Raw genomic sequence first — 14,592 nt, 5'->3', positions numbered from 1 at the left:
AGGTTAAGGCAAAGTCTTAGAAAACCAAAGCACGTTTACCTCCCAGAGACAGACAGCTGAGAAGGAGGAGTACTTGGGGCCACTGTATTTCAAATTGTCACTAACCACATCAAATGAATTCTGACAGCTGGATGAAAACTCAGTCACATAAAACCTTAACTGAAATTTCTTCATGGCGAGTTACTGTAATCAGCGTAGAGGAAAAAAAATGAATGTGACGAATTAGCGGGCTGGAGGGAGATACTGCTTATTGCTTACCAAGCAGTAAGACTGCCTTGTTAGCTATAAACCTATCTTTAAAAGTTTCAAGACTTTCAATCACCTCCAATGGACTGAACTACAAAGCAGTGAACATTTCAGAATCAAAATGGAAAAGATTTATGGTTTTGCAACATTTTGGGTTTGAACAAGGGAAAAAAGGAGGAAAAAAAAAATCAATCTTTTAACTGTCACTGTTTATGCTAAACAGTCACAGATATTAATTTTGCCAGAGCCAAAGGTATACTGTACCCTCTGTAACTGTCAGAATTTCTAAGATGGGTACACAGAACTCTGACTTTGAATGACAACAACAAAGATGACCAGGGCAGGCTAGGAAGAGATGAGAACACATCTCTACCTTTTGAAAGTCTTTAAATCAAGTCAAAGTGCCTTTTTGGGATACATTCGTTAGTGAAACCTTAACTTTTGGGCTTTATAAAGCAATGTGGGTTAAATTTAACAGCCTTCATTACACAGCATATCAGACTGGACATGTTACAGCTCCTCTTAACTGTAATCTACCAGTACAGAAAGATCTGCTTTACTACAACCTCAACAGAGAAAAGAATAATGTTTACTACACAAAATGCTGCAGTCTGTGTCTCACCCAAATAGACACTGGATTCTGTGGCCCCTCTGGCAGCTTCCACAAGATCTTCTTCATCTTCCAATACTTCATTGTTCGCAGTGTAACTTGTGTCATCAAACAGACTGATTGGAATTACTTTGCCATCCTTAACCAGCCATGCAGAAGCAATTGGAGTGCAAAACTGAAAGAGAGAGAGGTAACTGGAAAATTAATGTTGTATCAACTGAATATTATATAAGAATAATGCTAAACACTCTGCTTAAATTCCTTGGTTTAGTTTTTGTAACAGATATAGCAGCTCAAAGTCAGAACTTCAGTTAAAAATATTACAAGCAGATATGTGCTTCTTTACAAAGACAGCATCTGAAACCCAAGATGAAAGACATCATCTATGATGCTGCAAAACTTCTACTTTTGTAACATTTAATATTTTGTCTTTTCCCCTACCTGGTATTCCCATTCCAGGTGTCCTCCTCGTTTGTTAAAAGCCATCACCTTCCAGTCAGCTACTGAGACCTTTATCACTGTATCTTTCATCATAGCTTCCTGCTCATCCACATCTGAAATAATTTTTGTTTCTTCTTTGTTCATATTTGATTTAAAATTGCTTTCAATATATCCCGCTCTAGTTTCAATATCTGGGACATAGCGCAGCTCAAAGTGACCAACGCTGAAATTCCACCTTAAAGAAAAAGAGAAAAACTTTGTAGAAACAACTTATGTATTCCAGGGAAATCCCAAATCCTCCATCTAGAAGATTCTTAAACTGAATTACCTATATTTGGCTCATATTTTCACAGTAAACTCTCAGATTGTCAGATGAACACAACTGCACCAGGAGGGGGAGTGCTAATCCAGAATACAAACCAGACAAACCAAGAAATCTTGTCCAACAGGATGAGTTGAGATAATAGCTGGTGAAGTAGGGCCAATGGCATTAAAAGTTTAGTATATGGAGAGGGCAATTAAAATCAGCAAGTAGTACAGCTGGGTCTGTTTAGTAGGAAAACATTATGTAGCTGATGACAGCAACAAGTATAAACATTCAGGAAGCAGCATTCTACACAAGAAATATTTCTCTTCACTAATAAAACGGATTTAGTATGAACTGTAAGATTTTCAAGCTGAGGGAGGGACAATGCTTTTTTTGTTGTTTTGTTTGTTTTAATCACACACACAACCTAACCCAGGATCTCTCTGATGGCTTCTTCTTGAAACCAGGGCCGCTCATGTCCCATAGGTTAACAGCAAAAAAAGACACCTGTATAAGGAACACAGAGTTGTCTTGCATAGCCAAAAGCTCTTTAATTTTGGTAAATCAACAAATTAGGGCAGAAACTGAAATTTATTTTCAGAAAGAGAAAAAAGAATTCTTTTATTTTTTCCATGATGTAGCCCAATGCTGTAGAGAAGATACAGATGGAAAGTACAGCAAGTTTGTGTCTTGAACAGCAAAAGGGGCAAAATATTTCTTGAACAGTATGTTTGAACAGTATGGTCCTTTCTTAGGACCAATCTGGCAACCACCAGGAGCCCAAAGTGTCTCCTTAAAATATTTACACCCTTATGGTAAAAGTTTGGCATATTTTGTATATTCAGTGATTTATTAAAAGTTTTTCTTTTTCTAGATTAAAACCCCGGATCTATCCTGTAAACTCCATAGCATCCATACCGTGTCACCAGGAAAGCACCTCTGTTTCTGACTACAAAGACAGGAGGATTTTTGTGCGCAAGATGTCATAGTATGTTTTTGAAAGAGATGTACAAAGGAAAAAGCATGGTTTTATGGCATACCTCTCCCTGCCAATATCAGTCTCCAAGAACCATGGAACCCAAGATTTCTCTTTTCAGACATCTGATCTGCTAATCTATCAGAGTTCTAATTAGGTTCCCTCTGATACACTACCGATGCACAACCTGTCAAATCCTGCTGCAAACAGAAGAGGGAGCAGGGGAACAGGGAATGACTAGTTCTCCACTAAATTGTTGGGCAGTTATTGTACCTATGTATGGCAACCAGCCTTTTAAACCTGTATTTTATGAAGTGGATTTTGGGTTTGTTTTTTTTTTAAAGTAGAATATATGTCTGTATTTTTATAGAAATCTTGATATATTAAAACTTCAATGTGACAGCATTAGGAAAGTCACAGACTGAACTGGTTTCTACAGCTTGTAAAGAACAGACCACCTACGTTATGAAATTAACAAAGTATATTTAAGAATGGGACTTTTAAAAATAAGACTGAAGTCATTTTAAAAATATCAACTTAAAATGAAAACTAAAGTCCTCAAGTATTAAAAAAACCCAATCAACCAGTGACAGTTACCGTGAGCAGGTGAAGAACTTAGAAGTGAATCAGTAGGTCATAAGATGACTTTTAAACTGTCTCCTTTTGTACAAAAATCAACAGTTGGAACAAACATTAGTGGCATTTGCCTTGTGCAGTACAGCAATGACAAACTCTTTGGAGGCATGCAAGGGTAAGGAAAGTAATTTTCATTTGATTTAGAGGGAATAAATATGTGCACATTTCTTTTTTTGTCTAATCATCTATAAAACTGAAGTTCAAGACATTTTTCAAAAGCAGTGAGGAACAAAGAGGTTAGATCCTAGCCAACAGTCTGGCGCATTCCTTTGGATAACAATCTAAACTCCCTTCTGCAATTCCTGGTCTAATGAGAGTAAAAAGAAGGTCAAATCCTTAAAACATTATGTATTAAGAACTTATCTCGATCGGATTGTTTCTGAACAACTCATACACTCACTTTTCATTGCCGCTGCGTGGTCCAACAGCACGGACTGTTTTCTGGGTTCGATGTAATAGAAGTGTCTCTTCCTGTTCTGTTTCATCATCATCCCACCGGCGACAGCCCATAGCTGAGCAGATGTACTTCACCTAAAGGACAAGGCAAGAGACTCGCATGTGCTTCGAAGTTCTGAAGAGCTTCAAGACAAACAAATGTAATCTACAGAAACGTTCAATGCTAATGATCCTTACAACACATTTTTGGCTCGCAGGCAATTTGGAGCTCTGTGGTTTTAGATGTTCAACTTGAGGGATGTTGAAAAGCATGGTTTAAGAGATAAGGGCTTTTCAGAACTAGAATTTTCAAAAGATTCTCATAAGTCTATAGTTTGGGCTATTGTGACTACTTTTTGACTATATTTTGCAAGTATTTCTACTTCTAACAGAAAGAAATCTTAGCAATCTCTTTCCCCACTATTTCTATGGGCATCAAAAGAACATTCCTACAAGACCCATAGCATAATTCTGCTTTCGTGCCATATTTGTCTCAGCATAACTCTATTAACTTCAAATGAAGTACTATTGTTTTATATAAAATAGCGCAGAGCCTTCCCCCTTTGCCTTGTAACTATTAAAGGGGAAAGATGATCTTATTTAACTCTCACAGTCACACAGACTTTGCAACAGTCCCAGTGCCAAATAGAATGTGCATTATACAGGCAACTGTATTTTGAAAAGGGAGTTGAACACACTTTCAGGAAGTCTCAACTGACATTATACTGCCAAACAGACAACAGACTGCCCAAACGTAATGAGGAAGAGTCAGGAGCTATTTCCTGTACGAAGCACCTTTGCTACTGTGAGCGTAAGCCACGAATCAAAGCAGAACCCAAAATTTCCACTTCCTGAACACTGGGGGAGGAGCAGTCTGTTGGTGTACAGTGCCCTCCGCTATCAATGAGGAAATCAAAATAATTTCTTGAACTCTTGTTTTGGGTCTATGCACTGTATCACTAGCGATCACTCTACATCATGCCATAGAAGTATTCTACATTAAAATGTAAGGTCAAAAAGAAAAAAAAAAAAAACACCTGATTTTGTACAAAACAAACATTGAATTTTCAAAATTTTTAAACTAAATCTGTTTTTTTAACTTGTTTTGAAATGCACCAACGTTTCTGATTTAGCAAATGTCTGCTTTTCACTACACAAAGTATCTACAAGCATTTTAATGATATCTGACATTAAGGAGGGGGATGTCAATTCTAGGACTCTGAATAATGCAATTAATTCCTGTGCTTTTTCTAGCCTTTTTTCTTCTGTGTTTTTTTCAAAATATATAACTTTTAACCAATGGATTTCAAAGACAAATACCTTCTGAACTTGTTAGATAGCAAGCAGTTTTCAACTTAATTTTTGCATATGATTTTAATACGTAAGAACTTCTTCTAAGAGATAGTAAACTCACTGACAACAACTATAAGTCTTAAACTTTTGTATATGTTGAATGTTTTACCTGTTTTCACCCAGCTATCCCTCATTCGTTGTGAAAAATCTGAAATTAGTTGTGAAAAAAGTGTGTCACCTAAAGCCTTCTTTGATATGCACCAAGCTGAACAGCAAAGTCTACTTCAAGCAGAGCTATATGATAAAGCTGAACTCTTCCCCCAGCTTGGTAAAAAGGGGTCATCCCTCTTTTTCCCCGCTCACTCACCTCTGGTCTCTTCCCTTGTGCTGGCTCTGGCACTCCCTGACCCCTTGCTGAACTGGCTACAGCTAACCCAGCACAAAACTAATCCAACAAAAAAAGAACAGTTTTCTGTTGGGTTAGCAAGTTGAATCAGCTTAGCAAAGGGTGAGACAAATGTTAAAGCCAGCACAGGGGATACAGCAGGAGCTCACGAGCAGGAGGAAATTGCAGTGAGGGGCTCAGCCATACCATCTAACTGCACCAGCTGTTTGCCTAACTCCAGTCCGCTGCATTTGTTGCCCAAGAAGCTCAGATTCTGCTCTTTTGCACCGTGCAGTTGTGTATTTGAGCTGTGCTGCAGTTTGTATCTCAAGAGCAACCTATTTGCAAGACAGTGCTCGAAGTGCACATCCACAAGGCATCTTGTTCAGGCTCTTACCTTCCCTGAGTATGAGCTCAGCCCATAGGTCGTCAAAGACTTTCCCCCAACTAAGACAACGTCCTCGCCAAATTTGTAGGATGACTCAAGAAGAGATTCAACTGTGAAAGGAACTGCTTCCATGCTCTCTCGATCCCGATCCCACTGGAAAAGGTCCCCATCCAAGGAAGGGATTATCATCTTATTTCCAAATACCTAAAATAATTGAATTGAAGGTTAGCTACCATTTAACCACAATTTTATCAAAACACAAAGATCACAAATGGAAACAGAAATGCTGTACAAGAGAGTACAGTCCATTACATTCCAGTGTCCTATTGTATGGTTTTGTATCCCAGAGTCTTATTTTTCAAAGTTATACTGAAGGCAGAAAACTTTCAGGCATTCAAATCAAATCCGTATTCCACTACTCTTAGTTAAAAAACAGTTCAGTGTGTGACACTTCTCCACTTTAAGGAAAACATTTTAAAGCTCCATCAGTTGATAGATTAGTATTCATCCAAACTGTAGAAAATAGGATATGGGCAGAAGCATTCTTGAAGAGACAGTCACTAGTTAAAGTGCAAGTTTTGCAGACTATTTGTGATAGTTTCAAGACAGTGGCGTTGTAGGTAAAGTTCTACTTCATTGGTTTTTTCCCAGAGCTAGTACACTCCTAAACACAGAATTAATCATTCTCTCTAGATCAGAAGACTGAAATTGGTTTTAGAAGAAAAGCTGAGGCTCTGTGTGAACTCTTTTGCAATTAATGACTACGCCAGAATATTTATCCTCTTTTAAAGCAGAGAGCGCAATTATCATTGAGATAAGAGCTCACATTTCACCTTTGCCTTTCCAGACAGTTAAATCTAACTCCTCCTCCCCAGAATTTCTTATGTTTAAGTGTACTGTTCCTTTAAAACTTGCCTGGCTTTTTCTTAAACACACAAGTGGGGGGAAAAAAAAAAATCTTCACCAGGATACGGCGTTTCATCCATTACACTGAGATTTTCAAGGAGATCCTAGTTCGGAAGTATGAGTCATTGTCAATGAGTACTAAGGGACTTATTAAGAAACTCATTATCAGCATGATAGACCATAACTAATACTGTGGAGCCACAGTGGCTGTGCCCACCAAGAACAGTGAGAAACTGTAATCCACATAATCTTAGCTTTTGAGGATTAACATAGAAGATTTTAATGTTTTTTCAGAACCTCTGTCCATTTGGGCAGTATCCTACAACATAATTACATTAAATTCAGATACTTTACACATTAGGATTTAAAGACTTGTCATTTCAAACAAGATATTCCCACTCAGACTCCAAGGCACAGATCTGTATTACAAAGCCATACAGAAGATGCAGAAGGTTTCTGGTTATTGTTCCTGGAACCACTGTGAGGATCTGCATGATTAAAATTCTCTCTAACATGAGACTTCTTATTTCTCTTAACTGGGTCACAGGCGAGCAAACAGCATTAAGCAAAGTTGGGATTCACCTAAACAGGGAGGGAAAGACAAATCTTGTAATGACTAATACCTCTTCTTACACTGTTTGACACATCTCATTCAAAGAGAAAATTCAGGTGAGTTACCTGACAATGCTGGTAACTCTATTTAAGATCCCTAAAGAATCCATCATCGATGCTTTCTGGCTTTGAAAAGCCTCATGATGACTGACAATTAAAATAAAAACTCCTCTCAGGAGCACAATGTGTAATTGAAGAGATGATAAAAATAAACCCCTGAGAGTAGCTGTGAAGTTCTTTACAAAGCAAAATGAGGTATGTTCTTTCCCTCCCAGATATTTATTTACATTACGGCAAAAAAGGCCAAATATCCTGGAAGAGACATTACATGAGATCAGTGATGCACAAGAAATGTTGCACGCAGCCTACCATCGGGGAGGAGAAACACACACACACGTTTACAGAAATAAACCAACAGAAAAGCAAAAATTTGTGTGGGGAGGGGTCATTTGTAGAAATCACCTGATCAATGGAAAAACAAAGCAAACAAGGTTTACATAAACATTCATATTCAAGAGCAGCCTTGTGATCTAAAGGAACAAAGGCATGCAGATTTTTGAAAATACCTTTTTAAAAACAAAAGATGCCAGTGCCAAAGTTGCAGCTGTAACCATGCTGGAGTATCTTGTTGAAACATTCAGGACAGAAGAGTAATATCATAAAATGTTTTTATAATATATTCTCTCAGAAATGCATATTAATTTTGATGACAACTTTTAGCCTGTTCAGCTGTTACTTTACATCAATAAATCCTCTGTAAGGTTTCTTCCTGCATGTGGTCCAGATACCTGCAAGTAGTTTGAAGGCCCATACTCACCTCCATCAATATGAGATATTCCACATATAAATAAGGACGAACAGCAAAGGTGCTTTTGTAAGAAGCTTTCCAAATATACAAAAGCCAAACCAGCTCCTGTACCACTGTTTCAGCACACGAGCCCAAGCCTGGCAAACCCAGCCATTAACTCACTTCAAATTGGATCCTGAATAAATCGTACTGGCCATCAGTCAGCTAAATTCATATAGCTTAGTCAAACTTGACATGTGCCAGTGGCAGTCAGACAGCCACTTTCAAGTTCAGACTTTCAGATAACGCTTGCTGGAAGCCACAACCACAATGGCTTTGTAATGCGGTGTACTGCAAGGACTGCGGGCCATCCCATCAGTTTGTGAAGAGAGGAGGCAGTGCTGCAAACTGGCCAGGAATCGCTGCTGAGCAAGGGAGACTCTCGGTGGGTAACTCCACAAGCTCCGGGGACAGCGTGACACACGTCACCTTCAGCGTTCCCCTTGTCCTGAAGCTCTTGCTCCAGGGCCTGAGTAGGAAATTTTCCGCTAGCAAACAAGAGGCAAAACGTTGGTCATTTCTGGGAACCACACACCCAAATTCCCAGTATGCGTGAAGCTCACTCAGCAACACGCGCTTGTATACTCCCAAGATATAGGTCAAATCAGGTCATGGCTTGTATGCCTTCAAAAATTCCCTGACAGTAGGTCACTGCCTGCTCATCTGTTAAAACCTCGGTCTCCATAAGCTGCAGAGGACAGACGAGACTGTTTCAGTCAGCTCTGCTGATCACCTGCCTGTGCTCCCAACCTTGAGGGCACCTATGGGAGCAGCACGTCCTGCGTGACATTGGGAAAGAAAGGCTGAGAAAAGACACAACTGCTGTTGGCGAACACATCAGGAAAGTGAGCACAGGCAGTGGAAAGAGATATTGCACTGAAGGACAATGCCCGAGTACGAGCAGATGGGGTTAAACTGACCGTAAGTGCAAGCTAGACATGTTGGTTACTAACCATCGCAAACGTGGTATTTCACAACAGAAATACAGTAGAGAGCAGAAAAAGAAATCACCTTCTTTTAAGATGAATCTATGTATAAATGGGACTACATGATATGGTGCTGACAAGGGACTGTACCTGATTACCACAAAGGTGGTCTTTTACTGAAAAGGATTTATTTGAAGAATGGGGCAGGTGTGCAAATGTGCATACTTGCAGGTGCCCACATATACACGTAACAAAAGGCATTTATGGCCACTTGTGCTGACATCTTTCAAAAGAGTGGTTTAGCCAGAGGCTTCAGAAGGACATTAATAATAACAACTCCTATCAGTTATGCAGCTCATTCTCTAGTACATCAGAAGCAGCAAAGGGACTTTCCTTGAAAGTACTAGCAACTAGCATCGGCATGCAGCTCAGGTAAAGGAATGACATCACCCTGTATCTCAAAAGCATTACCTCATCTCCTAATCCAAGGAGTGAGTCACCCAGGCAGTCAGCTGCAAATCTCTTGGCACAGAAAATGTAGGTTACCACGATGCACTTACACATTCCTCTGATCTGTCAATGTAAATAGCTATTTGTTCAGCTTCACTGGTCAGCAATATGGCACATAATTGTTAAGTGGCTTGTCTTTCAGAAGTAACACTTAAAAAACCCCCCCACATTAACTACTGAGCCCTAAATGAGAACGCTGCTCTTTTGCTCATTAAGAGTTTGAAGCTGAAGTTCTCCATTGGCTCAGCGCGGGGTGCCGCAGCCCTATCAGCGGCGCTGGCTGCTCAATCTCCAGGCCGACGGGTGAGGTAATGCAGTTTCTAAAAAGCCTTCACAAAAAAGCAAAAAGGGATAACGATCCGAAATGGCATACGCTACCAGGGAATTTGCTGTCTAGACTCTTTACTGGAAAGGAGGGCACAGCACGCGAGGTTCCACGGCAGGTTGATCGGTGCAGGAAGAAAGCTGCTGATTTACAGCAGTGGAGGGGGGAAAAAAAAAGAAAGTAAAAAAAAAATCGTGTAAACAGAGATCAAAACAAGCTGAAGTACTAAAGCTTCCATGAGCTGTTTAACAGTAAGTGTGACATTCATTTCCCATGCTTAACACTCTTTATCATAAGAAGGAAAAATCAAGCCTGCTCACGTGCAGGCACATCTGAGACAAGTCTGGTGCCAAAATAGTCAATATTATCCTTTTCAGATGGGCTGGACTTTCCAATAACTCCAAGGAAATAACTAAGCACAGGTAAAATATTTTCCTTAGAATAGGAAGTGTTATGTCTTTATATTTTTCTAACACTTCAGCTTGTGGTTTTCAAGCCTTACTCTTAGGATAAACTGTGAGAGCTTCATTCCAGTTACTAATTAACTAAGACTAACCTACATGATCTTAAATGATAAGAGTACCAATTTTTTTTCGTCTATGATTATCTCTACAATAGGATCGCTGTAACAAACAGGATCAAAGCCAACATCAGGCATGTTCTTAAGAAAGCTACTTCTCAGTGAGAACTCTCTCTTTTAAGCCCCTTTAAAATTAATCTAGGCAACATATTAAAAGCCACATATGGCAGCTTCACTCTACAGGGTATAAACAAGAATCTGCACAAACAAATCTGGGAAGGAGAAAGCAATCATAGTATGTTCCACATTTTTTAAAAAAATATCATAGGCATACAGTAATTCAGGTATCCCAACTATAAATGTTAACAGATTTTTCAGGTGAGATATATATACGCACAGATGGGGCAAGGTCTTAGTTGGTCTGGAACCCATTTATCTGCACTTTTTTGGTATGCACACAGGGAGGTATCTGCACAGATGCACTGGTTTATGACTTCCTTCCAATATAAGAGGTTATTTCTCCTCTTCAGCCCGGATTTCAGGAAGTTGATTTATCTGTTTTCCCTTCATCTACCTGCAGAAATCCTGAAGCAGGGGTACTACAAGGATGAGAGCACACTATTACTAACAGGCAAAACCTAATCAAGCAGGAGTAGACTGGGATGAAAGGGCCAGCTAGAGTCTAAGGACTCTATTTTTCTTCAAACCTTCTGCAAGGCCCACAACATCACTGCTTCCCTAAGAAGAGAACAAAGACTCAGGCACTAGTACAATCTTATGAAAAACAAAAGCTGTAAAGTTAAGCTATTCCACTGCCTAAAGCACTGGTAAGAGAGCTAAGTATTCTTCAGAGCACACCAGCTGTTTAACCAGCCCAGGAAGAAGAAAATTGACTGCAAAGGGGAGTCCATGATTTACATCAGCAAAATGACTTTCTGAGACATGTTCAAGGGCAATGAGGAAGCTGAAGCAGGAAATATGAACAGACAGGTGGTTGTTTTGTCTAGAAAAAAAAAACTTTCCTCCTTGTGAATGCTATTACTTCTGATCTCAACACTACACTTGTTTACAAACTGCGTACCTGTTCCTGATTACCTCCTGCTTCCGTTATGTGCCCAAACCGTCTTCAGGACCATGACAAAGTCTGCACTTGGACAGCTGATGAATCAGTATTTTATGGAACAGTTTATGGAGGCAGGATTTTGTGGCCTTCCTCCTCTGAAGAGGTAAGAGCCAGCCTGTGCCAGAGCAGCACACCAGAGAAGCCATGGAAATAGGTTTCATCTCAGCTGGGGTGACACACCAACAGGGCACACCAGCTCGGCACAGCAACCCTGAGTGTAGATGTTTCTCAAACCTCAGGATAGTTTTACCATCAGGCTATACAGCTCGCTCAGTAACAGTTCACAGGATCTGTCAAGTGACCAAACCTGGTCCCCTGCTCCTGCCCACATTAAGATCCATATGACAGAAGTTTCTATCTATTACGATCTTTCTTCTCCTTCCACTATCCCCCTTACTTCACCAGCTGGTAGTTTCTATTTTATTAGAGAAGACAGGCCAAGCCATAAATGTAATTTTCATGGCCCTGTGTTTTGTGCATGATAAGCGCATGAAGTGATGCTGTAATCCTGTGCCTGGATGAGTACTAGAGAACTCATTTGAAAACTTTTTTTTCCTCTCTCCTCAAAGCAACACCTGCAATGTCCTTTCAACAGCTTTAATAAGCAACTATAGTTGGTATCTGTCACGATTCTACACTTCAGATCTTAAAATCCGATCGGGTGTGAGCTACCAGGGTCCTTACAAAACTGTCTTTTACACAAACAGTGTAAAAAGCAACAGATGACAGTAGCACAGTAGCTGGAGAATTATATTTCAGCATCAGGGGCACAGTATCCTGTTCAGCTTGAGTTTGCCATTAAAAGAATTAGTCCTACTCTGTCCTCTGCTCTCCCTTGAGCAGCCATGCAAGAAAACAGAGGAACCACAGCACGTTAACTAGACTGCCCCAGCTTCAAAAGAGATCAGGTCCCCAATACTGTTTGCTGTGCAGTCAAACAGACCCTTCTTCTGAAGATTAGCAAACTAAAATACCGCCGTTACTTTAATCATAGTCAAACAAGAATTGGGGTTTTGACTACAGAGATGCCAGCCTGCTCTGCTGCCATGGTAACAGACTTTTAAAAACTGTTCTCCTTAATAATAAAAAAACCATGCACAGTACTTTAAGAAAGACTTTATTTTGACATTATTCCATCCCCCTCTTTAACATGGCAAGTTTTATTAATAAAAGAGAAGACTGCAACAGTCTTCTGGAACTTAAGAGTAGTCCTTTCTGAGACAAATCAGTGCTGCTGCTGCTACTGAGCCCATCACCGAGCTCCTTAAAGCTAATAGCACATAAGGGAGAAGATTAGTGAAGAAAATAAAATTTACCCAAAACCTTTCCTCTACAGAAACAGGCCCTATACAGAAGCTTATTAGCCATCGTGTCAAAAATGGTATTGTTCCAGTATTGGGATGTTTTAAGACCATGTTTTCACTCCACCTCCATGCCCCCCACCCCAACCTCTTTTGCAGACTACCTGGGCTCCTATAGCACCACCTGGGAGCTAAACAAAATGCTTCTCTTCAGAGACGGGCTTCTGCTCTTGCCCACTCTCCCCATGTCACTTTGGGGGTCCAGGATTTAAGCTGATCTCTGCCTGACTTTGTGTGTTTCTTCCTCTGGCCTGGCCACGTTGTTTTTTCAGATAAGGACAGAGTCTGTGTGTCTTGAAAAATTAAGTCACAGGGCAACTCCTATGGGAAAGGAGAGCCCAGTACAGGAGAAGAACATGGCAAATGCACAGCCTCCTCTTTCAAGGATGCAAAGAAAGTAGAGAGCACAAAATATGCAGTGACTCTGACAGAGATTAATAGTTACCTGCCTATGGAGGACAAAGTCCAGAAGAAATTCGGAAATGAGATGTCAGCAGCTGCGCTGCCAGAGAGGAATGATTTGCTAAAATGTCTAAAATGCTTAGCACATGAGATAGGCACTTTCTTTTACTGATAAAGATACAGGCTGAAAGTTCAAAAAGGCTTTAGGGCAGAGTAAATCACTTTGTTGTGTTTTTGGCAGCTGAACTACAAATATCTAAGTTATCCATTCCCTGCGCTGAAACAGGTATTTGTCTAAGCATTACTAGAGTTGATCCACTTAACATCTGTAAACACTAGAACTGCTCAACAGCCAATACAAAACGTGCAGTGTACCGTATGTAATTAAATTACAAGCTACTATAAAGATAACTAAACAGAGACAGCAAGCTGATGGTAAACATCCTTTCCAAGATTTGCAGCGCTGCATTTTGACCACGTCTGTGAGTGTGACAGATGAAAGTTAGTGATAAACATTAGCCCAGAGTGACTCGGAAAAACTTTCCTGGCTTTATTCAAGGCAGAGCATCACTTGTGAGGACTGGGGTTGAGAGCTCTGACATCACACAAGCCACAAGATCTTGTTCTGTAGCTTCCCACATGTCTCCTAACAGAAGTTGTCATCCCCTCAAACATCCTTACAGCACGAGTAAGAGGACACACGTCAGCACTTTATCAGAGCTTTATCAGTGCTACCTACATCAAGTGACAGCAAGAAAGCCACCAAGCTGCAGTTGTAAGAAGTTTTTTGGTTTTTTAATTCAACTAAACATTGAACAAAGATGACTGTCTTTGAAGATGTGAAATTTCAGTAAATACATAAGACCACTTGTCTAAGCAATAGCCCTACTTGTCACCTTGACAAAAATCATGATGCTGCATCATACTAACCACTAACTCAGCTCAGGTGCACATCAGCAATTCCCCTCCTCCACAGGTTTACCACTTCATATTAAAAAGTTTGGTTGTATTTCCTAGAAAAGTACAACTTCCAGCTATCCATGTATTTTAAAACAATTAGTCTTTTGCCAATCACTTCTTCTCCACTAAGCGTTATTAGAAGTTTATTTTCAGGAGAATTATAAATTATATTTTTTTAGTTTCACCAAGAAAGCAGCAAGGATCTGTACTCAGAAATCCACAGATCTCTCCAGCAAGCTTCCCCAGCTTGTCACCTCTTTACAGCCATGCACACCGTGCACATTTCCAGCAACAGAAATGAAAAGAACCACTTGTGCCATCAGGAATCATAATACATCTATGTAGTTAAAGAGCAGTCACATCTATTCTCTTCTTGCAAAACA

The 14,592-nt window shown here is 40.0% G+C and overlaps 1 protein-coding gene across 1 annotated transcript in view; it reads right to left on the bottom strand.

The window, feature by feature from the left end:
- The window catches only part of EIF2AK3 (eukaryotic translation initiation factor 2 alpha kinase 3), a 45,296-nt gene that overhangs the window by 16,933 nt on the left and 13,771 nt on the right, over nt 1-14,592 (bottom strand). The window contains exons 3-6 of the mRNA XM_054824584.1: nt 5,727-5,921; nt 3,617-3,747; nt 1,298-1,532; nt 869-1,031 (exon numbers count right to left, since the gene is read on the bottom strand). Of these exons, the coding sequence (XP_054680559.1) occupies nt 869-1,031; nt 1,298-1,532; nt 3,617-3,747; nt 5,727-5,921 (724 nt within the window). The remainder of the gene's footprint in view (nt 1-868; nt 1,032-1,297; nt 1,533-3,616; nt 3,748-5,726; nt 5,922-14,592) is intronic.

This window comes from Grus americana, chromosome 4 (assembly GCF_028858705.1).
Source record: "Grus americana isolate bGruAme1 chromosome 4, bGruAme1.mat, whole genome shotgun sequence".
In the NCBI taxonomy this organism is placed as follows: domain Eukaryota; kingdom Metazoa; phylum Chordata; class Aves; order Gruiformes; family Gruidae; genus Grus; species Grus americana.
This window is presented reverse-complemented; position numbering and strand designations above follow the sequence as displayed.